Source organism: Zonotrichia leucophrys, chromosome 2 (genome assembly GCF_028769735.1).
Source record: "Zonotrichia leucophrys gambelii isolate GWCS_2022_RI chromosome 2, RI_Zleu_2.0, whole genome shotgun sequence".
NCBI lineage: Eukaryota > Metazoa > Chordata > Aves > Passeriformes > Passerellidae > Zonotrichia > Zonotrichia leucophrys.
Window position 1 is genome coordinate 65,766,073 of NC_088171.1, and position 25,990 is coordinate 65,792,062.

Below are 25,990 nucleotides of genomic sequence, written 5' to 3' on the forward strand. Positions count from 1 at the left end.
AAATTTAGAGATTTGAAGTCTTCTTTATCTTATTAACCTACTTGAAATCTGTACTCAGAACCTGACAAAGTTAAACATAAAGAGCTGACTCTTACTGATCCCAAAAGGAGTTAATTTGAAATTAAGAGGATTGTCATAGGCTGAAGTTCTTATTTTCCCCTTGACTGGCTCCAGGATAATACACTACTATAAAATACATAAAAATAGGCATTAATCTTCAATATGAAAATGGGTGGCTCAGCTCTGGGCATATGCAATCACTGTGATTGTGGGGCTGTTTAGGCAGATAAGTGGAGGTATGGGAGGTCTAATGTTTATATGAGGAATTTGAGGCACTTTCCCTCTCTACTGTAAAGCTGTTGGAGTTGAAGCTCACTACAGAACTGTTTGGAATCTTTGCCATGGGACACGAAATCCTGTGAAATAGCTCTACTTCCAGTGGGAATTGGGGAGTTTCTGTTGCAGTTGACTGAGATTTTAATGCGACTTTGACAATCTGGCTGTTTTCAGGCTGATCTTCCTCAGACATGCCAGTCAAGGCATTAGTTGACCAAGATCCTCTCTGTCTGCGAAGTAATTACTCTGACTGCCAAACCCTTGGGAAGTGCTTTGCAAAGATTTAAATGCCAGACCCTGTCTTGGCACTGAAATGCTTCTTCCTGTAGTATCTCATATCTCAATCTGACCCACTGGAAAGCCAAGCAGGACTCCACTTTCCAAAACACACTGAAATGAGAGCATTTAATGCAATGGTTGTGCACTGAGAGAGGCAAGCCTGAAACTGGCCTATGGGAATCTGAGTCCCAGCTTGCATGAGTGAACACAGATGGCAAAACTGTCACATTCAGCTCCTGAAAAATTCCCAGTTTTACAGGCCCACTTTGTCAGCCTGCAGAACTGCACTGCATGGAAAGAAAGGAGGGGTTCCAAAGAAAGCACCTGCTGTAGCAGGCCAAATAGAAGTATAGCCTCAAGAAGAGATTCCCTTCTGTCCCAGTTTGTTGCACACTCCCACTTTTACTGTTTCCTTACTACATCTCACCAGACAAAATCTTGTGCCCTGAATTCCTGAGCCAACACACTACTGCTCTGTTCCTGTATTTGGAAAAGCACCCACCACCTTCACCACCAAAACCCCATTTCTGCTTTTACTCAGGTAAAGAATAATTTAACATTGAAGTGTTCAAGATCTAGATTTTGTCATCTGCTCCTAGAGTTTTTAGTTTGAATTTTAGAAATATTCATGTCATATAGCACAATGTTAAACATGAAACCAGGAATAAATAATAAATAATACTTTGAGTACCAGACATCATAAACAAAAATAAAGTTATGAAGAAAACTGTGAGAATGAATAGTTTCAGCCTGTCCTAAGCTTTTAAATCTTAAGATTACTTACCTTTGTAGACATAATATTCAGAAGCAGCATAAAACAGGATTGTAGCTTTGGTCATTATCTAGAAGTGCAGTGTGGGAGGAAGGAGGAGAGGAGGGAGAGAAATCATGGATAGGCCAAGATTACCACCTAGTGACAGAACTTCTGCTTTGCAGGGGCTTGCTTAAATATCAGACAAACTCCTGGTGCTGGAGAAACAAACCATCCAACCCTTATACAATAACAGTCCTCTGAAGGACGGATTACATTATTATATTATTATTGCTTCAAGATTAGGAAAAAATTCATAGCATACGACCTGGTAGAGTGAAGTATGTAGCACTTTGTTGGTTCTTTTTGTTTGCTTGTTTTAAAAACTATCAAGAAAAAAGTTTTCTTGTATTTGTGGAAAACCAATGTGGCTAAGCACTTGCTCTACTACTCCCCAAAGTAACAATTTAGATAAAAACAACTTAAATATTATTTGAACCTGAACAGGTTTTTAATTAATTATTTTGTCATTAGTTAATAGAGGCATGAGTTTTCTGAACTGGTGGCATCCCAAAAACCACAGAATAAGGACCACATGAAAGAGGAAGTGTTCCATCTGCATGAGAGAAACAGCCCTGGGTGGGTACCTTTGTGCAGCACCTGACTCTGAAGGAGAGCTGGGTGAAGTAAGAAGATGGGTCTGGAATCTGTCTTTAATTCTCCCAGCACATTATTCTTTTCTTTCATATCTCACTGTTTTCCTTCCTTCCTGTACAGAACTGCCATAAATAAAAATGCTAAACTTGAAGCATGGCCTTTGTTGTGGATGTCTACCTTTTTATATTCAGAATAATAAAAAAGGCTCCTAGCCTTCCAGATGAAGCTCATTCAGCCTCCATTCTTGTTATTGCAACATCCTTTCCCCCCATTCTGAGAAATACACCTTTCCTTGCTCCCTTTCACACCATAATTCAGTGCATCCTCATCTTGCCCACCTTGCCTCTTGCCCTGCTTCCCCACCCTAGCTAAGTTCCATGCTTTTATTTCAAGGTATTCCAAAGTATGTGCCACTGAAGCCACCTAATGGACTGTCAGGGCATTTTCACCCACATCCACTGAGCCTGTCATGTCACAGTCTGGCAGTGACTGACTTCTCAAGCACTGTTATGCTTTGTCCCTAATCACTCAGGTTACTTAGCTATGTGATAACCGCCCCAATTTTGACTTTTTAGAAAGCAATTTTCTGAATCCTATCATTTTAGCACACTCAACAGTGCTATGGGCTCAACAGTGCCTTTAGGTGACATTTTTCTAGTCTCACACTGAGTTACAGCTCTGTATTGCAGGTCCTGTGCATGCATGCCAGCCCAAGAGGGCTGCAGTCAGGGTCCAAAGCTGTAGGCTGCCCAGGGCTAGGAGCAGGGCTGCACACCTCTGCCAGCGTGGTTAGGGAACAACAAATAAATGAGGGAGGGCACTTGGAATTGTACTAAAAGCAGAAGCTGTGCCCAGCAAGGTTTGGAAATGGAAAGGCATCCATTAGCTGTAACTGCTCCAACACTGAAGAGAGAACAAATAGTGCAGGCATTAGAAACATTCTTTTTTAAGGCACCATTATTTTTTATTTTTTTTAGATAGCACCAGGGACAGTTTAGCTGCAAAGTAAAATGGAACCACAGTACAAAGGTGCTGCTCAGCTGATGGTCTGGCACTGTGCAAAGGGGCAGCTTTTTCTGGTTCTGAAACAGCTGTGTTGGGAAAAATTCCATGTTAAATAGGAAGCTATAGGCTCAGACTACTGATTACTCTGGCTCCCCTTCCACTGATAACATTTCAAGCTGCTATTCTACAATAATATTTTCAGTCAGCTTTTAACAATTTAAAAAACCCCTGATAGTGCCAGTATCTGTCATGCCTGGAATGTCAGTAATCAGTGTTGTTCTAATATCCATGAGCAGAGTTGAGCTGACACATGCCATAATTTATGTGGACAAAAGGAGCATACTTGAAATACAAATTGTGTCCTCATGCTCTCTGAAAATTTTAAACTCATATCCTATTTTACAGTTGAACAAGCTTTATCTACACTGTATTTCTGTGCCCAAGTGAGACCCCGCCACCATTTACAAAGTATAGCCAGGAAGAGAAGCTCAAGTAAATATGGAGATATATATATATATATATTTGTGTCTATATTTACATATATGTTTGTAGATTTATATGTCAAAATATGTAGAACACTTTAACATAGTTTTATTCTGGTTGCACCCAGCCCAGAAGGCTAATTACCTTTGGCATTCTAAAGTTGACATTTTTCTCTCCCCATCAGCATTTACACAGTATAGCCAGGAGAAGAAGCTCAAGTAAACATGGATATATATATTTTTACGTGTCTATATTTACGTTTGTAGACATATATGTTAAAATATGTAGAACACTTTAACACAGTTTTATTCTAGTTGCACTCAACCCACCAGGCTAAGTACTTTTGTTATTCAAAAGTTGACAGATCATTTTTCTCGTGTGTCAGGAAATTGCAAATTCTGTCTATAACCTGATTAAAAAAACTTTCTGTGAGGCAATGTAAGATGTAATGCTAAACAGCATTCCCTGAAACTAAGCTTCTCAGAAAACAAGAAAATCTGTTCTTTGGGAGAGTATGTGTCTTTTAAATAAGCACAACTTACTTTTTAAGAATGAAAAAAAAATAAAAATCAGCTGTGAATGAGCCATTGTGGGGCACTAGAAATAGCATTTGGACATTGCTCTTCCTGGGATGAGGGCTCTGGATGGGCACAGAGATGACTTACCTTGGAGCAGCTCTCGTGCTCTCAGCTCCTGCTGTCCCTGGCTCCTGCTGGGGACACAGCCCAGGTGTCACAGATGTTCCTGCAGAGGCCCCAGGCAGGCAGGCAGGGAGCAGGGTGGCAGGGGAACATCCCTGCTGTGTCCAGGGGCAGATCCAGAGGGTACCCATCTGTTCTGCAGAGGCAGGCACCCCACCCCATGCAGGGTGCAAAATCAAAGTAGCTGCTTGCTTCTGGCAGTTACTCTTAAAGCTGAGACTTTGGCACATCATTGCTTTGCGCCTTACACAACTTCCTCCAGAGTCAATAATCAGAAGATTCAGATATTTTTGAATCCTTCCCTCTAGATTGATTTCCCTTTTTGTATCCCCATCACTCACGGTAAAAGCTCATCTTGAAAGCAACTTTAAATTACAAATTAAAAAACCCCAAAATCAAATTATCAAATGCACAAAAAAAAATAGCAAAACAAAAAGACTCACTACCCACCACTACTTTGAGACATAGCAATCTAGTTTTATACTCTCTGCAGCCCCTTAAGCACTTCATAAATCAGCTCCTGCAATGCCATCTCTAAAAGCAGTACTTTCAGCCTCCATGGGAAGACCCACAGATTTATTAATGAATGTTCTCAGACAGATTATTTAAGAAAATATAAAGCAAATTAAACTTTTTTCCTTTAAAATAAGCGATAAAAAGCTTACACTGCAGTTTGTCAAAATAGCAACTCCAAGAGATAATCACTAATCATGATGAATTAGACTTCCTTAAAAATTAAGGACATGGGGCAAAAGCAGGAATAACTAGCAGCTAAAAAAAAAAAATCAAAAAAACCCCAACTATAAAAACATTTACATCATGTTGACTAAGCATATTTTTCCCAAATTGCTTTCTCTTGTGAGCTGGCTTAACCTGATGAAATGTATCAATGTTGTTCTCATTTCTGCAACCAATTTGTTTTCTAAACTCCATACAGTCAGTTGCATAAACAAATCCTTATTATAACCACAGAAGCAGCTGCCTCAGCTTCTGCTGTAACCAGCCATTTACAGATGATGGCAAATGTGCTCAGGCATGTTTTTTCCCACATGCTAAAGTTTAGCTGTAAGAAACAGAGGCCATAGGTTATAAAGTTGTGTGTGGAAACAACAGAGAAATGAAGGTATTGCTCACAACACACTTCAGTCTGGTGATCACACAGGTACCAGTGAGGGGGTTTTTCTATCTATAAATCACAATTCAGACAATTGTAGGGACACACCACTGTGGTCTACAGGAAGGTACATCATTTATTTACTATTTTTAGCTTTATTTTTATGTGTACATCTGTACATTTCAACCAGATTCACAAAATGTAAAATTTGTGTTGTCAGAGTATTTCATACAGAGGTTGACACATAGCTTCATGATTACTTAGAAGAACATGCAATAAGCTACAGAAAGTTTGTGAAAATATTTTAATAGAAAATTTTAGTTAAACAAATGAGCACAAGAAATCATGTTTACCTTGCAAGTTCTGTTTATAAGCTGCTATGAGACATTTCCTACTACCAAAAATAAAATAAATATAAGTAATTGCCGAAAGATTCTTTAAATCTTACAATTGGACAACTGTTCCACTGTGTCTGCATTCTAAAGAATGGAAGTGGAAATTGTGCAGGAGAATGTTTTACTTTAAATAGTGTCCAACTGTTATTGCTGTTTTTCAGAGAACCTGAAAGCATGCAATGAAAACTTCAAACTAAATAAACAGCTGAATGTACATATTTAGGTTGTTAACACAATTAAAATGCAAAAGATAACTACAAAAGTTTCTCAAAATGTTGTGGTTTGTTTGTTTTAGGGGTTTTTTAAATATGTACATAGAGAACTGTACACAAACAGGGAAATAAAAAAGTTGCTTAAAAATGAAATAGAGTAGTATACAGTATTTACAACTTAAATGCCATCCCTTTTTTAACTGGGGCTAAACTATTACATGAGCATGCAGTACATCCACTCAAACAAGTACCTTTTGCACACTATAACAGAGTCCTGTACAAAGCATAAGTCAACTAAATGTTAAGTCACTCTTCTCCATCACAGTTGTTGCTATCTTTGAGCTTCATAACTTTGCCTAGTTCACAACACTTTGGCTTAGGTAACTTCACAAAGTGAAGCTATGAACATCTATTTCTAATACAAGTTTGAAGAATGCATTCTGTCAACAAGACAGTTTATGGTGAGACACCAACAGTGTTCTGTTGTTTAAGTAATGCTTGGTGAAAAGCTGTACTGAAGGAGCACAAGTCTATCAGTGGACTAATGGATATTTTTTACCTTTATAATTTTTAAAGATTTTTAAATTCCTGTTTTCCTCTCCTCCTATTTGTTCAGCCAAATCCGAATGATTATAGTACTTGTATTTGTAAAGCTTATAGTACAACTGTTAAAGTTAAGAATACAGATGCTAAATATTTTTCTAACTGTAAAATAGGTATTTATTCTTAGTGGCTTCTGTAAGTACTTATGAAGAATTATGTGCTATTCTATATATTGTCACAGTCAAAAGTTTAGTTCTATAGATACCTGATTATCCTCTAAAACACCCAAAATATTAAGGACCTTCAGAACTCCATTATCTGTATAAAATTTAGGCACATTTCAAACAAGCAAAACGTCTAGCCAAGTAATGTTAAAAGGTTTTAGATTTTTAGCTCCCATATACCTTATATTGGTGGATAATCCAAAATGGATTTTACAGTGTTCATACTAAATTTCTCAAGTAAGCCTAGAGAGTTAGGTCTCAAACCAAAAGGAATGCCATTTGTATCAAACAAGTATTGTTAATTTCACTGAAAATATTTCACTCTTCAGTATTTACTTTGCCTTAGAGTTGGTGTTTTGGTCCACAGATGAAGCACAAAAGGACATATTGTCCATTCCCTTCAACAGCTATCAAATCCTGCTAGGATTCATGCAGTAGCTTCCTAAAGTCTTCAGTAACTACAAGATGAACAATCAGAAGTGAAAAAATGCATGTTCCTGAAAGAAAATATTTCTTTAGATCATTATTTTAGAGAGCAATTGTTTTTATACCTGCTACACTGGGAGAACACCCCAAGCAGTAATACATCTTCACAGGCTTTGAGATGTCCTTGTGATTACATTTATAATTAATGCACAGCCTGAATTTCATGTCTAACTTCAGGCACAGTTGTGGGAAACAGCAGAAACAGCATGCTTCAGGATACAATCTATCACAATTTTAGGATATCAAATGTATGCACTCAGGTTGAATTCTATTTTCTGTGATAACTTCATTTCCCCAAAATTATGTGCAGCTTCCTACACCAGTTAATGAACCCAGATGAAGATTTCACTGCTGTAACAGAGAATACTTTTCCCACTGACTTTAAAGGTTGTGAAGGTGGTGACCAATGTCTCCACCAAATATCTGACCACTAGGCCAAGATAAATGTTCAGCTCTGTTAAATTCATCTTTACTCAAAGAACATTTATTACTTCAGCTGAGGATTAGAACAGTCTTTCCACCTGAGGCTGCTCCCAATCTAAAGACCAAAAAAAAGTTATAATTCAAAAGGTATCTCATCAATATGCTGGTGCACCGGTATGTTAAATTTTGGTAACTCCGAAAAAAGGTTCTGCTTTAGCATTTTTGTGTATGTAATACCCCATCATAATTTATGAACAACATTCAGAATTTCATTTTGTCTCAAATTACATGGGATTAGATTGGTTATTAGGATGACAACTGTGAGCTATCTCCATGTTTTTTCCCCTTAACTGAAATACCCATATGATAAAAACCCTATTTCTAGAAACAGAAGAGCAACTGAAAAGCATCTCAGGTTCACAATTGCATTTCTGGGCCTTATTAGAGCCACAGACTTTCTGGGGAGGGAGGCTAACTGATTAACCCACAATTCACTACACCAAGCAATACTATTGTGTCTGTTCATCTGGAATTATACATACGTGATGTAGGATAGCTGTGTACAAAAACATCCAGTTTAATATGCTCATGATATAAATGCTTAGATTCAATGCAGGCAATGCATTATTTAAATATGCCTAGTGCATGAAATACATAAATTAAAACAAAAAGACCCAGTTCTTATAGTTATTAGAGCTCAGACTCCATTACAGTTCCTCATTATATATGTGCTCCCCACAACAGAACTCAAATACAAATTGTAAGCTAAATAAATATTAATGTACAATATGTTGAGACAGCAACACTATTTTCTTTATCAAAATCAAAACAATGTGCTTCAAAAAATAGAAAGCTACTTTAGACAAGTTTAGACAAGCTTCACATCCATGTTGAATGTTCAAAACTGGTTAAATTATTGTTTTCTTAAAAAAAAAGCCAACAGCAAGTCTTGACTAGCCACAGCACACAGCTTAGTTTCATAAATTCAAAATTACTGAGAAATTTAAGGACAATAATTTTTGGAACGTTTTTTTCCTGGAACATAACTGCAGGTTTTGAATCAAAACAGAATTTTTTTGATCTGGGGAATAAGTCAAGCCAATCAGAGCAGCGCCAAATGCTCCTCAGCTGCTTCCCAAGAAGAGAACCCAAAGAGCAGCCACCTCCAGTATATGCCTACAGAGATTGTGGAAGCTCAGTTGAATGCCAGAGTCAAGGTCAGAGAGGTCATCTCCAAGGGGAATCTCCAAGCTCATCTGCTACTGACCTCCCAACACCATTATCTCCAAGGAAATAATACTAATTAAACAATATTTGGGTCACTTAAGAAAGCTTTGGGTCAACAGAACCTGGTTCTAGGTGTGATTTTGGCTGCCTAGACACTTGTTGGAAGAACAATACAGCATCCCACAAGTTATCCATCAGGTTCCTGGAGTATGTAGAGGATATATTTGGAAAAAAGATGGTTAGATGTGCCAATTAAGGATGGGGCACTGCTGGACTTGCGACTCACAAGCCAAGGAAACCTGCTTTGTAAAATTCCAATCAGGGACAGCCTCAGCTGCCATGGTCACAGTACTGGGATCCTGCTGAGCTGAAGGTCAGTGTTAAAACAAACATTTTAGATTTAGAATAGCAAACTTCACAATGTTCATAGCCCATGGGAAGGGTTGCTATGGAGGATGAAGTACTGGGAGTTCTTCACCAACAGTCTCCTGGAAACACTAAACCAGCTCATCCCCTTTAAGGCCAGGAAAGAGACAGAGCAAGAGACCTCCTTGGTTTAACTGTGAACCTCTGAATTTGCTCAAATCCAGAAGAGAAGTGTACCAGAGATGGAAAAGCAGAAAAATACACACTAAGAACTAAAAGGACATCGATAGGATGTACAGAGAACTTTAGGAAGTTCAACAATGACAAGGGTAACATCTTGCACCTGGCAAAACACAATGCAGGAGTGCAGCACAGGCTGGGATGGACCTGTCTGAGGAGCAGCTCTGTGGAAAGGGATCTATCTGGGGGTCCTGGTGAACAAGCAGCTCCACGTGAGTGAGCAGTGTGCTGTTATGGCAAAGGAAGCCAACAGGATCATTGACATGATGGATGGACTAGATCAACAAGAGCATCACCAGCAGAGTTAAAATCACCATTATCTCATTCAGCCACCTGACAGGCCACATCTGCAGTACTGGGTTCTCTGTGTCTAGCTTTGGTCCCTGCCATGCAAAAAACACACAAAACCATGGACAGGCTGGAAAGACTCCAGAGAAAGGCCACGGGGATAATCAAAGGTCTGGGAAGCCTGACATATGAGGAAAGGCAAAGAACTGGGTTGATTCTGCCTTGAAGAAAGAAGGCTTAAGGGAGCCTTTATCAACATATTCCAATTTTCAAAGGGTGGCTACAAAGAAGAGACTCCCTTTTTACAAGCAGTCACATAGAAAAGATGAGGGGTAATGTGTACAAATTACTTTGTGATATTCCAGTTGGACACTGGAATAATGCCATTGGAACAAAATCAGAGGGAAGTGTTGGACTCCCCAGTACTGGACACTTTAAAGACTTGGTGCTGGGCTACCTTGTCTAGACCATGCTATTGACAGGAAAGGTTGGACCAGACCATGGCTGAGGTCCCCTCCAAACTGGTATTTTACAATTCTATGATCATACTGATAAATCAAGTGTGTGGAATGTTTAAATCTTTGATAGTAGCAGCTTCTAAAAAAAACAGTAGCTTTCCCACATTAAATAATATATTCAGTACTCCCCCTTCTTCCAAACATTAAACTGTGTCGATGCATTATTTGTTCTGCACAACGCAGAATGTGCACTTTGATACAATGCAGAGACAGGCAGAGCTGATTGAAGACAGTGCTAAAACATCCTGTGTGGACAACACTGCATTGTCCAAGGGTGAACCAGGGTACCATCAGTGCCATTCACACACAAGATGCCTTTGTAGCTTCATTAAGAGGGGAAGGGGGAGGGGAGGCTAGCTAAAGTAATTCTATTTTCTATTGGAAAAGCTATTTCAGTTGTTAGCAATTGTCAGGTACAAAACACACTCCGCAAAGCCACCATTCACTCATTCAAATATACATATATACACAGACACACACACAAACACTGACTAAAGCACCTTATGCTTAACTGTTTCTAGGGATATGGAATGAAAGTTCCAAGTTTTGCAGACATAAGGCCACTTACACTTTCTTTCACTGCTGGAGTTATTAAGCAGTACGTTCATGCTGTGATCAAAGAACACTTCACAGACAAACTTTTCATCATTATAAACTCCTCACAAGAAACAGCTGAAAACAAACTTCTATCAAATAAAGCCTTGTCCCTGTTAGGCCACTTAAGCATTACATTATCTGCCTGTCCCCTCTTGCCAGGCAATAATGCCATACAATGCAGAGAGAGCTAAACACAACAACATTCTAAAAGTGAATACAAGTACCTATGCAATAAAAAATTATTTGGAGAAAAGTAGCTTAAAACCTGCAAAGATGCCTCCTTGTCCAAGGGGGAGAGTTACAACAGCAACAACTTCATTGGCACAGTAATTAAAATGAAGAATGAAGTTCATCAGTACAAGCACATGTATCTCATCAGCTGGCAGCAGCCTGCTGTAGGTTAGCTTAGTGAAAGACAGTCAGCCATTGGCCAGTGGCAGCATAATAGCCTCCTACAAAAATTAAGAATTGAGATTAAAAATTAAGAATTTGGAGCATGTGAATAAGTTTCAGTGTGAGACAAAGGCATGAGACAATCTAAATTACTGAACACCGTGAGTGCTTCGTGATGCATTTGGTTTTGATCCAGACAAGCATTTCCAGGTTGTCAAATAAAATGTTTTAAACTCTGTTGAACAAGACACTGTATCAAGTAACCAAATCAATCAGAAATAATCAAAGTAGAACAAGAATGAAGATGTGACAATTGTTTTTAAATCCTCTCACCTAAACATATATGTAACAAGGCACATTAGGAAAAATATCTTCAATCACTTTATTATTCATTTGACTTAAATACCTGAAACCAGTTTTCTCACAATTTAAGACAATGGGGGAGAGTTTCAATTGCTTGTTACAGATGTCATAATTTCATTGTCTATTAAAGTGCAATGGTCATGTGCCAAAAATTATAAGCAAAAAGTAAAAGACAAAAGACAAAAAAACAAACCACAGGAAAGTTTTTGACAACATTCAAAAACAGTGACAGTATATGTATTCAGCCACATTTTTGAAGCAATTAAAAGTAAAAATAACACTGAAAATATTTATAAACCTATACTTTAACTTGTTCCCTGCAAAGCCCATAACTTTGCATGTTTTCCAAACAAGACTCTGATGCTTTTAAAGAAAACAAATACTATTAGCATTCCTAGCGCTTTAAAGAAATGTGGAATAAGATAAAGGCAGACATGTTAGTTCATTATATTTTGAAGTACTAAGCAATGACTGGAATTGCAAGTTATATTTTAAACATATTCTTTTAGGTGTGCAGTAGGTGCCAGTGTTTGTGACAGTCCTGAAAGTCTTTTTGACATCATAACAGCAAAACCCTTGAGTGATTTATTCCCCGTCATCATTAAGAGACAACTGCTGAAAAGCATTAAACTGAAAAAAGATGTAAAAGATTCCTCATTCTTCACAGAACTTTATGCCCTTTAAATTTTGTATTTCATAAATAATTAGTCATTAGACTTAATTTCTCTTTACTCCAAACACTCACATTTATGACATTTCACATGCACAACACCACTCAGTCCCTTTTAAACTAGAAAAGCACAAACCACTAAAAGCTAAGTATTTGAAAGTTCTAGGTATCTTGACCTTTCCAAAGATACAAAGTGTTCAGAAACAAGGTAGTAAATACATTAGTGCTGCCCCACTTACAAATTTTTGGAGTACAGTAACTATTTCATTACATTTAATATTTTTGTTCAGTAGAAAACCAAGACATCATATTGTTAACCCTTTCCATTTTCCTCATAGGTTTCTCTGACAGTTTGTTGTATTTGTGTTTTCCTTACAGAATGCATGTAGGGGTAAGGGTCCTACCAGTGCTTAATTAAATATAGGGAGTTCATTTGCAATGAGCACCCTTTTTCTGAGGTTTGCAGAAGGGCTGGTAGCCATGTGTATGCTCAAGACAAAGTAATTTCAAGGAAAACACCAGTTTAAGATTTGTTTGTGCATACACAATGGTTTGTACTTAATAACCTTCATATAGTCACCCTAAACTCCTGATTTCTGACAGGCTAAAATCACGAAGAAATGTGCCAAGGAACAAAACCGCCATGAGCCATTCTTCACACAGTGCTAATTATATCAGGGTTGTTAAAGCTGTGGTTCTTAAACCCCATCAAAACTAATCTACATTTTGAAACAGATCTAACAGTTGTTTTGAATGCTGAACAAGAATATTCAGCATTTAGAGAGATTCTTCTAACACACAGAAGTCAGTTATCTTGCTATTTCACCTGAATTCAAGGAGAATTGTGCACATTCACGGAATCCTTCTACATTCCAGAGCTTACCCAGCCACCCGCTCAGAATCGAACCCCAAGTTTGGCACACGGAGCAGCTTTCAGGGCGGCCCCTCTGTTTCCTTCCAAGGTGTTAAGGACAGTGATGCCACCACCAAGCAGGGACCTGCCTGGCAGCTGCTGGAGGTGCTCCATCTCCATCCCTGGATCTCACAGGGATCCCCCTGGCCCGCGATGGAGGCACGTTAAGGCGCAGTGCAGGAGTGCAGCAGTTCCAACACTAGAGGACAGCCTGCTCATTTGACTGAGCCTCGAGATTTGTAGTGCACTTTCCACATAGCTTCCTTCCTCTTGCACCAGAACTCGAGTTCATAAGCTGATGAATCCACTGTCAGGAAGCTTCTCTTCAGAATAAAGACGTTTTTCTCCCCCCTTTCTACATGAGTTTCAAAGCGTTGCAAGAATTCTTGAAAATGAGATAATTAATGTCAGTACTGTCTGTCCAACGCCAAAGACAAGAGCTTCTAGGGGAGCCATGTTCTTTCCTGCTACTCTGTAAATTCCAGCTACTGCAGCACCTAAGGATCACAAGGAAAACAATGATCAAATCACAGAAAAAGCCAAGGTTGAAATATGTGACAAATTATCTACTCTATGTGTCAGCTATTTATAGAACATTACCAAATACTGCATTGCTTCATGGCATTACACAATTACCAGCCTTGTTTGTATTTTTACAGTTATACATATCCTTCAGGAATGATTTTCCCAATTGAACCAGATCAACTTTTCCATCACCAGTTTAAGAAAATCAAATCTTGTTGCTTCCCTTTACACATCTTCAAATTTTTTTAAACATTTTTTGCCTTGTGCCAGTTTGAAAAGGTAGCAGAACAGTCCTCTAAAAATTGACCAGGTCTGAAGAGTGGTTTAATACTGCTTGTATAGGCAGGGAGAAGACAAGAACAATAAAGCTGCTAGTGTCAACAAAACAATTGCAAACACACATTGACCAGCTTCATTTAATATTTCAGCTGAATAAACTGGTCATACTAAATGAGTTTATTTCAACTTAAACTACTGAATTGTTAACAATTGTTTAGTAAAACCAGCAAAACATGAAAAAGGCCAAAGTACTGCAGTGTTTGCCATAAATGTGTATGAGAGGAAATTTCTAACCAATACAATTAGATTTTGAGCTATAGCACATAAAAAGATTCCAAACTGAACAGATCATTTTTCTTGTACATTTGTGTGCAAATTCACATTTGAAATATAATCTAAAGGCCAGGACCAACCTCAACCAAACCCAAAACTTAATTGTAGACCTTCAGTATGGATTGTCTCAGATGTTATCTAGTCATAATTAAATGCCTTCAGAGATCAAAGAGGCTCTTTCAGGCTCAAAGAGAACTGAAAAGTCATCACAATTTTTTTAAATAATAAGCAAGATTTAAACATAAAATGGGACTTTTTTTTTGGTTTTGCACAGTTACTAACAGGAATAGTCTGCTGGAGTGATCAAAAATCCATCAGTGACACAGAAATACATTGAGTCACAACAGATTTTCTGAAAGTACAACCAGCATCTGAATCATCTGACATCTTCAAAAAGTAACACCTCAGATTCACAACAGCTTTAGCAAGAGTAGAATTCAGTCATGATTGTGGCCATAACAGTACTTACAAACACTATTAATCACACTGTTAGGCAATTTTTTGGTTATTTTTATTGTTGTTTTTTTTTAAAACATATTCTGTAAAGTATATTTTGTCTCAAATATCTCACCAGAAGGCTAGCCTTATGGTATTTCACTCAGCTACCTTTCATAAGCTTTTCCATTTGTTCCTTGGCTAGCTGCTGTCAAAACCTGAAAGAGATCCATTAGACTGAGCCCACTACTGACATTAAAATTATTTTTCAGATTGAACTCTCAAAGCAAATTCAAATTGGCCAAAAAAGTATACCAGAATTGTCACTACTAGATCGGTTACAGAAATTTTGGGCTTCAAGAAAACACTGAGATACTCTGGGAAGTATCCAGAATAAAACAATAAAAATTTGGTAGTTTGCTAATTATGTATTATTACACAAATAACAGTGTGCAGTACAACCTGTAACGCATAACCCAGCACAGATGGTATGGAGCCAAAAGTATGTACAATAGGCTGCCAATGAGGGAAATGAGAATTTGTTACCAAAAAGGAGTGTGCTGGGGAAGAGGAGGAAGCACAGGCCCTTCTGGATCAAATACAGCTAAAATTCTTGCCTTAAGCTGCCTGGTGTTTATATATTCTTGTCTGGCTTGGTGGGGTATTTTTGGTTGTTGCTTTGTGGTTTGTTTGTTTTTATTAGGGTTTCAGGTTTGTTGGTTTTTTTTTTTTTTGGTTTTTTTTTTTTTTTTACTGTATTCCCTTCTGATTAGTAATTTTTCAATACCTTTAAAAATTTTTATTTAATACCTAATTTAATTTTAATTTTTTAATTTCCATGACTTTTCAAAGCTAAGAAACAGAGGAGTCTCCTGCTTTTCTATATGCTGCTAAAAAGGTTCCAGAACATTAGAAAGTTTGAAAGATCTTCCTGACCAAAATTAAACTTACATTTTGCAATAGTCTATGCTGCATTCATTCTCCTACACAAACAATGCAGAACACTGGAAATGCAAGGTGGAAATTGAAGTCAGTTGGCTATTTCAATTTCTTAAGCACTGGACCAGGCATATTCAAATAGCTGATATTTCAACTTGCATCTCTCAGTTTGCAGCATAATAGCTATTAAAAATCCTCTTTAATATTTGATCACCATAATTTGCCTTCAAAAGCTCCCCACAGAATTTCTATCAGTATGAAACAACTGAATTCTGGCCAGAAACAAAAAATACTTCAAGGTAAAAGTACTTGCCTAAGCAAGCTGCAATGCTCTGTGCAAAACCTTTGGGAACAGCATAACAAGTCTACAGTCTAAGCTTGGAGAAGTTCTCAGATGAATCTGCACACAAACAGGATTGCTTACGTGCTAAATGCTTTGACCTGCAAAACTGGATGCCAAAAATACAACCGTGTTGCTCCTCTTTTTATGCAAAGATAAAAGACACAGAGTACTTTCATTTGAGAGACACTGATCCTGAAACCTCCCCACCACAGAAAGCTGTGAAAGTCTCTGCTTGGATCTTTCAACACCACATTTCCTATCTCAGTTCTTCAGAAATGCTCCTGCATGGCTGACCTTGTAACAGGCCACTGCCATTTCAATCCTAAGACAAAAACCAGCATAACACATAACAAGCCACTCAAGTAGTTCCAACTTATCTTAGCAAAAAAAAAAAAAAAAAAAAAAAAAAAAAAAAAAAAAAATCCAACCTCCCCCAAAAAACCCAACAAAAAATAGCTATACTGAACCATACTGTGTTAACTGGTGGAAATTCTAAGATGAGAAATCTGTAGCAATTAAAACAACATTTTGAAGAAAGTTTTAGTGAAACTTCTCATACATTTGCATTTTTATTTAGCCTTGAAAAACAATAGTCAGGAAGGTCTTTCAGCAGCAATAAGAAATAATCTGACACAAATCCTCTATGAATGAGTAGTGATACCACTATTCTTATAACCTGGGCAGAACACAGGAAAACCAAAAGGTGGGAAAGGTGGGAAGTTTTGCCTTCAGACTATATGGTGGTTGCTAGTGTTAAGGTGCCTAACTTGAAAGGTCTCTGAGGGTAAGGAAATCTTTTCTGCACCACTGAAGATTTTGGGGCAGAAACTACTGCTCAGTTAACATAGGCACCATTCAACACATGGTTTTTAATGCTGAGAACTCCTTACCAGCACTGCTGCAGACAAGCATGTGCTTCTTTCCTGAAAAAATAGCATTCACTATTTTTCCCCACACAAGAGAAAACTCAGCATGCTCCTACTTGCTTGGGAAAGCTACTGTAGTCTATTTATAAATTTGATAAACAAAGCTGGATATGATAAAACCAAAGAATGACTAAAGTATCCTAGAGGTTTTATGGCCCGTGTTTCAGTGCTGACATAGATAACAATTTCTTGGGAAAGATGGAAAAGCAGCATCTGATACAATAACTCTAGATGAGGACAGATGAGCAGCATTTCCTCAAAACATTGTTGGCAATGAATTTGGTCAGCTGTAAGCCTTCCACATTTCACTATATAACACACTCCTACTTTCTGCAATGTTTTAAACATGAGTGTGGTTTTTAACAACAGCTCTGCGAACCTTTGGGCTTTAACAGAAAAAATTGTTGCATCTATCTGAGGATACAATGTCAAGAAATAATGAAAAAATGTATTTTGAGTGGTAGCCATTCATGTAATTCCATAAGAAACTCTGTAACACATGCCCTTGCAAAACAGTATTCCACCTAGAACATCAGCAAAGCTTAATTTTTCTTTTTTGGGAGGTGAGGGGAAGCCACTCTATAACTATTGCAAAAATCCTTAATAAACAATTAACTAAGAAAAACAGTTGTTTTTTTTGTTTTTTTTTTTAATTTTAAGTTAGATGTAACATAAGAAAGGAAAAAACCCCAAAACAACAAAAAAATCCCAAACAAGAACAAAAGGCAGACTTACTGGTTATCATTGCTCCAGTTACAGAACCCAGAAATCCAATGCTGACCACAATGACAGATATCAGCCTCCCCTGCCTATGCCTCTGCAGCATCACAAACATTAACACTCCCACAGCACCATGGACAAAGAGAGAGGAGAAGAGAGCCCAGAGGAAAACCCAGTACCACATCTCTGAAAGAAAGCAGTCAAATAAAGGGTTAATGTTTTTAAGATAAGAACTTCACAAGTAAGAAACTTTAAAACATTGCAAACAATCAACAGTAGGAGAAAATCAATACTGATTTCCATTTTAAAAGTGATACATGTGACACCATCAGCACATGCTCAAGACTCTTTCCTCATTTCAGCAGTCTGTCATAAAGGACTAGCTGAGTTACATTAAAAATAATGAAAAGGATTTTGGCAAAAATCTTAATTCAGATTTTTTTTACAAGTAGCCATAATTCCTTAAATGGCTTCTTTAAATAGTGTTGACTGCAATTTCATAGTGGGCATTGTAACTGCTTCTGTCAAATGAAATATTCTCTGACACAAAGACTGAAGGAGGAAAAAGTCAAGAACTGGTTTGGGGTTCATTTGGGTTCTGAGTTTTTATTTTGGGGCAGATGTGGATTTTCTGTTGTTTCCCAAACCCCCACACACACAAATAAGAGGCAGCACCAGGTAACATCAGATGGAAAAACTGAGATTAAAGACTTTAGTTATCTACACCCAGGAGCTGTAATAGAGTGCTCCATCAAAGTAGCTTCAACGGTGCAAATAAAAACATTATCATTTTAAGAAGAAATTTCAACACATCTAACTCCTTGCTTCTAATTCCTTAGTAGAGAACTTCAGAGAGAGGCAGTGACTATTATTTGAATTACTAAAAAGGGCGTCAGATCATGAGAATGTTTGGAGCACAAACATTTCTTTGAAGAATGGCAGATGTGATGAGTACCTTCAAAGAAAAATCTGGAACCATCAATGGAGCCACACAATAATTCAAGAACTTTACTCACTTGGTGTCAACTTTCTAAAAACATTCTACAAATCAAAAGGGTGAGCAAATAAAAGAAAAAAAAATCCCTTTTAAGTGAGCTACAGTGGGTATATATCATTACAGAACTTAGCAAATTAGGGTACATATTCCATAATCCCATGACACTGTCATTAATTCAGCTTTTGCTGCAGTTCCCCTCAAAAATAGAACAAAACAAAAAACCCCAGCTTCCTTACAAAAGCAAGATACTTATTGCTTATGAGGCAAGCTGTATTAATGTAGCTTGACTCATATCAACTATTTGAGGAAAAAAATACAACCCAATTAGCTAACTTTAAAAATACTGAGCAGCACAAAACATACTGTGAAAAGATGCTGAGAAAAAAATGTTGCTACACAATAACCACAGCCCTGGGAGTCCATTGTCAGTAGGATATGTATACAGATAGCACAGATGGAGAGTTTAAGCTTTTTTATTTAGCAGTACTTTGGGAGTTGCTCAACCCTTCCCCTTTCACACAATGAAACACTATGTCTGCCCAAGGACGTACAGCTCCTCTAAATCATGGAAGCCAAAAGATTCCTTTAAAAGAGCAGCAAGAAAGGTGGCTGGCAAATCCACATCCAATGAATTCTTCAAGTGTAGTTCAAGGTGCAGCTTTTCCTTCTGAGTGCCTGGGTCCATGTGTCCACATCCTGAGGGCGGCTCAGAGCAGCTCTCATCAGATCCTCCATCCCTTCACCCCTGGCCCCAAGATGGGTGTCAAAAATTTTGGCAAAAGGATAATGACCATGGTACTCTGTTCCACTAAATTAATGTCTCATCATTCTCAGAAGCCACTGTGACAGAACAGTGGCAGGAGTGTCAAGCAGTCACTCCACAAACTTCCTCACTAAAATTAAGAAAGACTGCTGACCTAATCTGTGGGAAGGGAACCTCTCCTGCTGTCCTAATAGGCCTGGTCCATTACTAGCACAGCCTGGGTATTTCCATTGTTTTATTCAAGTGGCAGCACACAAACAAAAGGATTAACCAAAGATCCACCAATATAGAACATGGCAGCCCTGCCAGACCTACAGTAGGACAACAGGAGGATTTATTAACCAATCTGGACCAAGAAAGTCTGTGGGAATCTGACACTGCCATACCCCGTAATTTCTACAGCATTTGTTAGGCACTGCATCACCTTTTAGGAAATTGTTGTTTGTAGGCATTGTCAACCTTTATCAGGTAGAAAAGACAAATAACTTCCAGTCTTAGGAAAACTCACCAGGATGACTGTATTTTTAGAAGAAAATGAAAGCTTATGGGAAGGCAAACTACTCCCCTGTAACTAAGAAACCAAAAATATTTACAAACTCTTACACAACAAAATAGCTCCACAGTAAGCGATGATCTTCAGTCTTATTTACGTTCCAAATAAGGCTCAAGGAAAATTAACATCACCCCTCACTTTATATTTAGGGCAGGAGGCTTGAGAATAGAACCAGCACCAAAATGTCCTGTTGGCTAAAGAAATATAAACTTAGTTCTTTGCTACGCACTTTCTTCTCCTACTCCTTAAAAGCAGCAGGCATATTGAAAAGGAAATTAGAGAGCATCCAGAAATATTCTTTGTTTGACACAAAAGCAGCTGGAGCTTTGTTAAACTATGACCTCCCTTCATTAAGACATCATGTATGTCTTAAAACATCATGTAGGAGCTGAAACAGGACAATCACTTCCAAGCACATTCCCTAGGAAAGGCCAGAAGTTATCCTTTCTTATCCTCCTTTATTTACTCTTTCTATGCCTGCTAGTTCAACACAATCATTTATTTACTCCTGCTTGTAGGGTGAGTGATGAAGCCAGCCAAGTAAGTTGTTTAACAGGGATGAACAAGGTAAGGAGAGAGAGAGAGAGACAACCCTTCAAGCAAATCAGAAGACCTTAAGCTCCATTCATCTAGAGGACAATGCAGACACTCTTACCCTGATATGGTGAGGGCAGAGAATTATTCGTGTTCTGTAAAATTCGGTATCACCTAATCCCTGAACTGCAAAGAGAGATGACTCTCAAAAACAGAATCTTAGAGTAACACTGAAAGACACAAAGAATGGGTTGGGAATAACACTGAGAGGTGCCACTAAAGAATAGAGAAAAAGAATGTGGACTTCTGAACACAAATGGCCAAGACTTCACTTGTTCAAAAACGACTGAGTAGTTTGATTGCTGAATTGACTTGCAACATCTCTAAGGAAGAGGAAGTGAGACTAAAGTGTCTCAGCTATTTATGTCCTATACACTGACTGATCCTTTAAGCAGCATAAATTTATGTATTGCTACCCTGACAAAAAAAGCACAGTCCAATTTCAGTCTTTGTGCAGCTATTCTAATTAGCTGGCTCTTTTGACAGCATCAGCTGCTGTTACGGAGGTAATGATTTACCTATATCTGTCAGAGAGATTCAAATACTCAACTAGCCTCAGTTCATTTAGTCATGCCCTCAAAGAGATATGAATAGTATAAAATTTAAAAAAAAGCCAGCAACAAAATGCTTGCAATTTCCTTTGCTTGACCCTAAGAAAATTTCAGAGCTGACTTTTAGAGTATCCTAATTATTTGAAGTCACCAAAACACAACATACATCTACTAAAACTCCACAGTTCCTACAGAAATAGAGAAACTAGGGCAAGCCCAGTAGTTTACGACATCAGTATGTTGCAAAGATGTCACAGCTCTTCTAATAGGAACAACTAAGATACATTTTTCATGTTTAAAATTCTTAGTGCTTAAACGGAAAAGAAGATTTAAGACAGCGTTTATGCTCCTTTCCTCTGGTTTGCCTCAGTTGGGGATTTTTTTCCTACCAGAAAAGCTGCAAACTCAAATACCTTGTAATTAATGCCCAATGACACCAGTTTTAGAGCACTTTGTTAATTTTGGTATTCATATATATCAGACAGATATCATGCATACATTATGCTTATGCACTACAGATACACATTATATATATATTAGTGTAGGCATACACAACATTAGAGATTAGGAAAAGACTTATTAAAGCATGTCATTATTTAGAATAACATTCATATCACTTCCATCTTATCAAGATTTGAAGTTGCACTCCATCATCAGTTTCATCTTACTCAATAGATAAATGATTTTTTCAAATATTATCTATAAAATGTATCAATATGCAGTCCTACTGCCACTCAGCTTCAATAAACATGGAGTATCTCCTAAGTCCTTCATCTTCAGCACTTTTCCTCTAGTTCTAATCTTGTTTTGCCAGATGAATAATGATTGTCTACAACCTGTCATAAATCAAAAGTGATTACTCCAAACCAAAGTGTCTCTCTCCTCTTTCTATTTTAAGCCCAGTACCCAGCCTACTACTATCAGTTACAGAGGTAGTCAAGCAATAAGCACCTGTACTAAGAATACAAAAATACAGATTTAAGTCAACAAGGCAGCACTCGTGAAATTTAGAATTAGAAAAACCAGTAATGTTAGATTCCTGTAGCTTATAAACTCAAAGCACTCAGATGAAGTGACAGCTATAATAACTGCAAATGTAACTCAGATCTTTACATGCTATATTTTTTCCTTCAGCACCAGGTCCTGTCCCTAATTATTGTATTAACTGGTACTTTCAAAGTTATCAACAATACAGTCAAAGTGTTCTTTGGAGATGTTAAGATTTTTGCTGCACTAAGTGGGGAAAAAAAGCACTTTGCTGAGGATCATTTAAATCTCAAATTACAGACTAGTCCTCTTAAGTAACAGCATAGGGGGCAAAGAAAATCCAGACAATCTGGGACAAATTAGCACAAGATGGAGCTTAGGAGCTTCTATTAGTAGAAATATTGCCAAGTCCTTTATTGTGGAAGCAACCTTTAAACAATTTTTATTTTACTGGATACTAATAATGGGATATTTTTTCCTCCTTTTTCAGTTCAAATTCAACTGCTATCTGATCTGTTCTAGTAAACCCTAGACTCTAAAACACAACCAGCTCATATAAAGGAGATGTTCTTGGTATTTACTGGAGGATGCAACAAAGAGTGAGGTAAAAGCCACCCCACCTCTCCGTGACTCCCAAAGCCTTACTTGCACCTCCCAGGAGAGGTCAGGAAGAGAGGAAGCAAGCACCCCATGGTGATGGGCCTGTGCTCAGCTAAAAGGAACAACACCAGCAGCTTCAGCTGTTACAGGGTGTGATGTGTATGGCAGCAATGAACTTGTCTGTGGTCTCCTGGGTGTTTGAGGCCATGAACGAAAGACAGGGTTTCCTTTTTTTATGTTGAACCTGATCCACATATATGGTGTCAAAATAATCTTTCACTTTCTCACTGACAGGAAAAAGAACCCACCAAAACTAAGCTATTAGGGTATGAAGCATTCCTGGCTTATGCTGGAGTTCATATCAGGACCCTGTTGAAAAATTCAGAAAATTAACATATTTTTAAGAAGGAAGCTGATAACATTTTGCAACATGTTTGTGAAAACATAATCAATATGGTTTATCCAAAAGAGATAAATCTTCACTTGTGCAACCTGAAAGTCCAGTCCAGACCACAACGTTAAGTCCAAAAGTACGCACGAGGTAGTCTTGAATATTCATGGAACATGGCATATTAATGATTTTCTTGTCCCAATATTCTGGGGAAATTTTTCCTTATACCTAACAGAGGTGCAAAAGGGAATGGATTAAGTATTCAAAGAAGATAAACTCATTCACAAACCTATTTTCTTGGCAGGGAAAAGAACAGAATTTCTGGTCTTGAGCAAAGTTTACTTTGATAAGGAGTATGGAAGGGCTCGTAACTAGTTCAGCTTTTTGATAATATCAATGATTATATCAATATATATTTTAACCTGTGGAAAAGATTTTTAAGCCCAGAGCAAGTTTTGGTCTGTTGACAGTCCATGAGAACATTCAGGTCAACAGGTTATGGCTGAAAGAGCAAACATCGTTTAAGCACAAAATTAGAAACCTCCACTACAACTGGCAGTGACACATTCCCCAACAACACTACAATGGATAAAAAATTATTTTTCATATTTTTAAGTTAAAAAGAAAAAACATTCCACATTAAAAATACCTTATGCAAGCCCTTATCTTATTGAAAAGCACTGAGAAGTGAGCTGATTTTAACTCTCAGCACTAAATTTCATAGAAACGCCTATGCTGCACAATGATCTAATAAGAAAAACTTTATAGAGGATGTGTGGCACAAAGCAAAGTGAAATCCATTGTGAACTTTTTCCTTTAAGAGTACAAGTTTTTAAAGTAGGTATGTTAAAGTAACTACTCAGGAAGTGAGCTGTATTTAGTGTGTCATCACACTAATACCTGGAAACTCTAATTATCAGACACACGCTACAAAGTTCGTAGACCAGATAAATATGAAAAGGTTAATCTTTTTTATTACACTAAGATGCATCCTGAAAGTTAAAAGAGCAATAAAGACAATCACTTTCTGTTTGCTACAGCTTCAACTTCAGCTACACTTCTATTTTCATCCCACTTCTACTTCCATCACAATTCTTCCACCTTTAAAAGATTAAAAAAGAAAACAGAATATATCTATTAACCATTAATATAGAGTGCAAAAAGGTGACATAATACTCTTTCATAAATATTAGATTATTTCCATAACTGTTTAAAACCTACTCCTACTCAACATTTTCCACTCATCTGTCACCACCTAATACACCCCTACAAATGAGCAGAAAGAATTTACTCAGTTACATCTCTGCTACTGACACCCAATCCTGTTTGTTCAGAGCTGGAAGCTTATGTTTTTCTTCACACAAGGTCAGAATAAGAGAAGATACCCCTCTCCACTGTATGCCTTGGGTCTCACAGTAGTCCACACCCATTTTTCAGCCTGAGACTGAGCAGAAAAAAGCCAGTTCCTGCCAAAAGCCAGCTGAAGCTCCCCTCTCCTAACAGAGGGTGAAGGACCAGACTCTACTTTGGTTCACATAATTTTTTTTGGCAACAGCTCAGTCTTTAAGAATCCCAGATGCTTAAGACTACAACTACTTGTCAGAAAACAGCTGTCACCTCATTCACTCCCACAGGTCTCATTACCCACCGGTATACTCAGGGGTAGTGGGGGAAGTCTCTGATTCTCCACACTCAGAACTTTGTGGTTTTCTAGTTGGTTTTTTATAGCTCTCTGTCAAATGCCAATGAGCATATACCCACAAGGGGGAAAAAATAAAATAAAAACCCAACCACCTCCACAAACATACTCCAGCCTTCCATACGTATTTATACACTCGCTCACTTTCTACGATCCTTCACTCACGCACAGGTACTCATCACCTCACTCGCACACACACACCCTATGCCAGTAGCCTTCTTTTATTATACATGGAAATAAAGAAGTGAGGGAGCACATCCCACACTCTCATGTCCTTTGTACGGGCAGGCATCGCGGACACCTCACACAGACCCCACCCGGCTCCCGGACCCCACAGCAGGCACAGACACAGACACACACACCCGATATTCCTGCTCACAGAACACGCATGCAGGCTCCCGGAGAGACCCGGGAACACCAACACCAGCCCTCCCTCCGCGCAGCACACAGGGAGACCACCGCCACCCCCCGCCCTCCATTGTGCGGCGGCCCCGGAGCGCTGCCCGCAGCCGCCCGGCCCGCCGTGCCCCGTTACCCGTGAGGCTGCGCAGGACGGTGCCGTGAGCCCACAGGCTCAGCACTTGCTGCACCGACAGGTTGATCATGGAGTTGTCCCCCGCTTCCACCTTCATGGTGCCGCCGCCGGGCGGGGTCCGGCAGCCGCCGGGCCGCGGGGCGGGAGGGAGACGGCGGCGGCGGCGAGGAGCGGCAGGGCGGGGAGGCGGCCGAGGGAGCTCCGCGCCGCGGAGGAGACATCGAGGACGGAGTGGGGGAGGCGGCGGCTGGGGGAGCCGGGCGGTCTCGGGGGAGGAGGGGAGCCGGCCGCTGGCGCTTCCCTGCCGCTCAGGGGCAGGGCCGGGCGGTGGAGCCCATCATCACCATCATCATCTCCGCCTCCTCCATCAGCAGCGGCCGCCGCCGCCTCGCCGGCGGCATCGTCACCCCGGTCACCGGCATCACCAGGAGCGAGGGCGGGGCGGCCGCGGGCCGTGCCTAGGCGAGCGGCTCCATGCGGGAGCAGCGGCGGCAGCGGGGCGGCTCCCGGCGCCAGAGGCTGCCGGAGGGGAGAAGAGGGAGCGGCGGGAACGGGAGCGGGAGCGGGGCAGCGGGAGCGGGAGGGCGGCCCCGCGCAGGCGCGGCGGGAGGAGCCGGGGGGCGCGGGCTCCGCCCA

General features: G+C 39.1%; 1 protein-coding gene across 1 annotated transcript; it reads right to left on the reverse strand.

Annotated features, from left to right (window-relative positions):
- Nucleotides 1–5,437: 5,437 nt before the first annotated feature.
- On the reverse strand, nucleotides 5,438–25,940 carry TMEM170B (transmembrane protein 170B). Its single transcript, XM_064705273.1, has 3 exons — nucleotides 25,355–25,940; nucleotides 17,700–17,870; nucleotides 5,438–13,681 (listed from the first exon to the last, which is right to left on the reverse strand). Exons 1-3 carry the CDS (start codon nucleotides 25,449–25,451, stop codon nucleotides 13,551–13,553), a joined length of 399 nt encoding a protein of 132 aa, XP_064561343.1. The 5' UTR covers nucleotides 25,452–25,940; the 3' UTR covers nucleotides 5,438–13,550.
- Between the last annotated feature and the right edge of the window lie 50 nt (nucleotides 25,941–25,990).

What these genes read in the sequence shown, in the direction of transcription:
- TMEM170B (XM_064705273.1), bottom strand. Translation starts at nt 25,451, where the DNA reads ATGAAGGTGGAAGCGGGGGACAACTCCATGATCAACCTGTCGGTGCAG. An exon ending in CGTCCTGCGCAGCCTCACGG is followed by an intron (nt 17,871 to 25,354) that starts GTAACGGGGCAC and finishes GCTTTCTTTCAG; the next exon opens with AGATGTGGTACTGGGTTTTC. An exon ending in AACTGGAGCAATGATAACCA is followed by an intron (nt 13,682 to 17,699) that starts GTAAGTCTGCCT and finishes TGTGATCCTTAG; the next exon opens with GTGCTGCAGTAGCTGGAATT.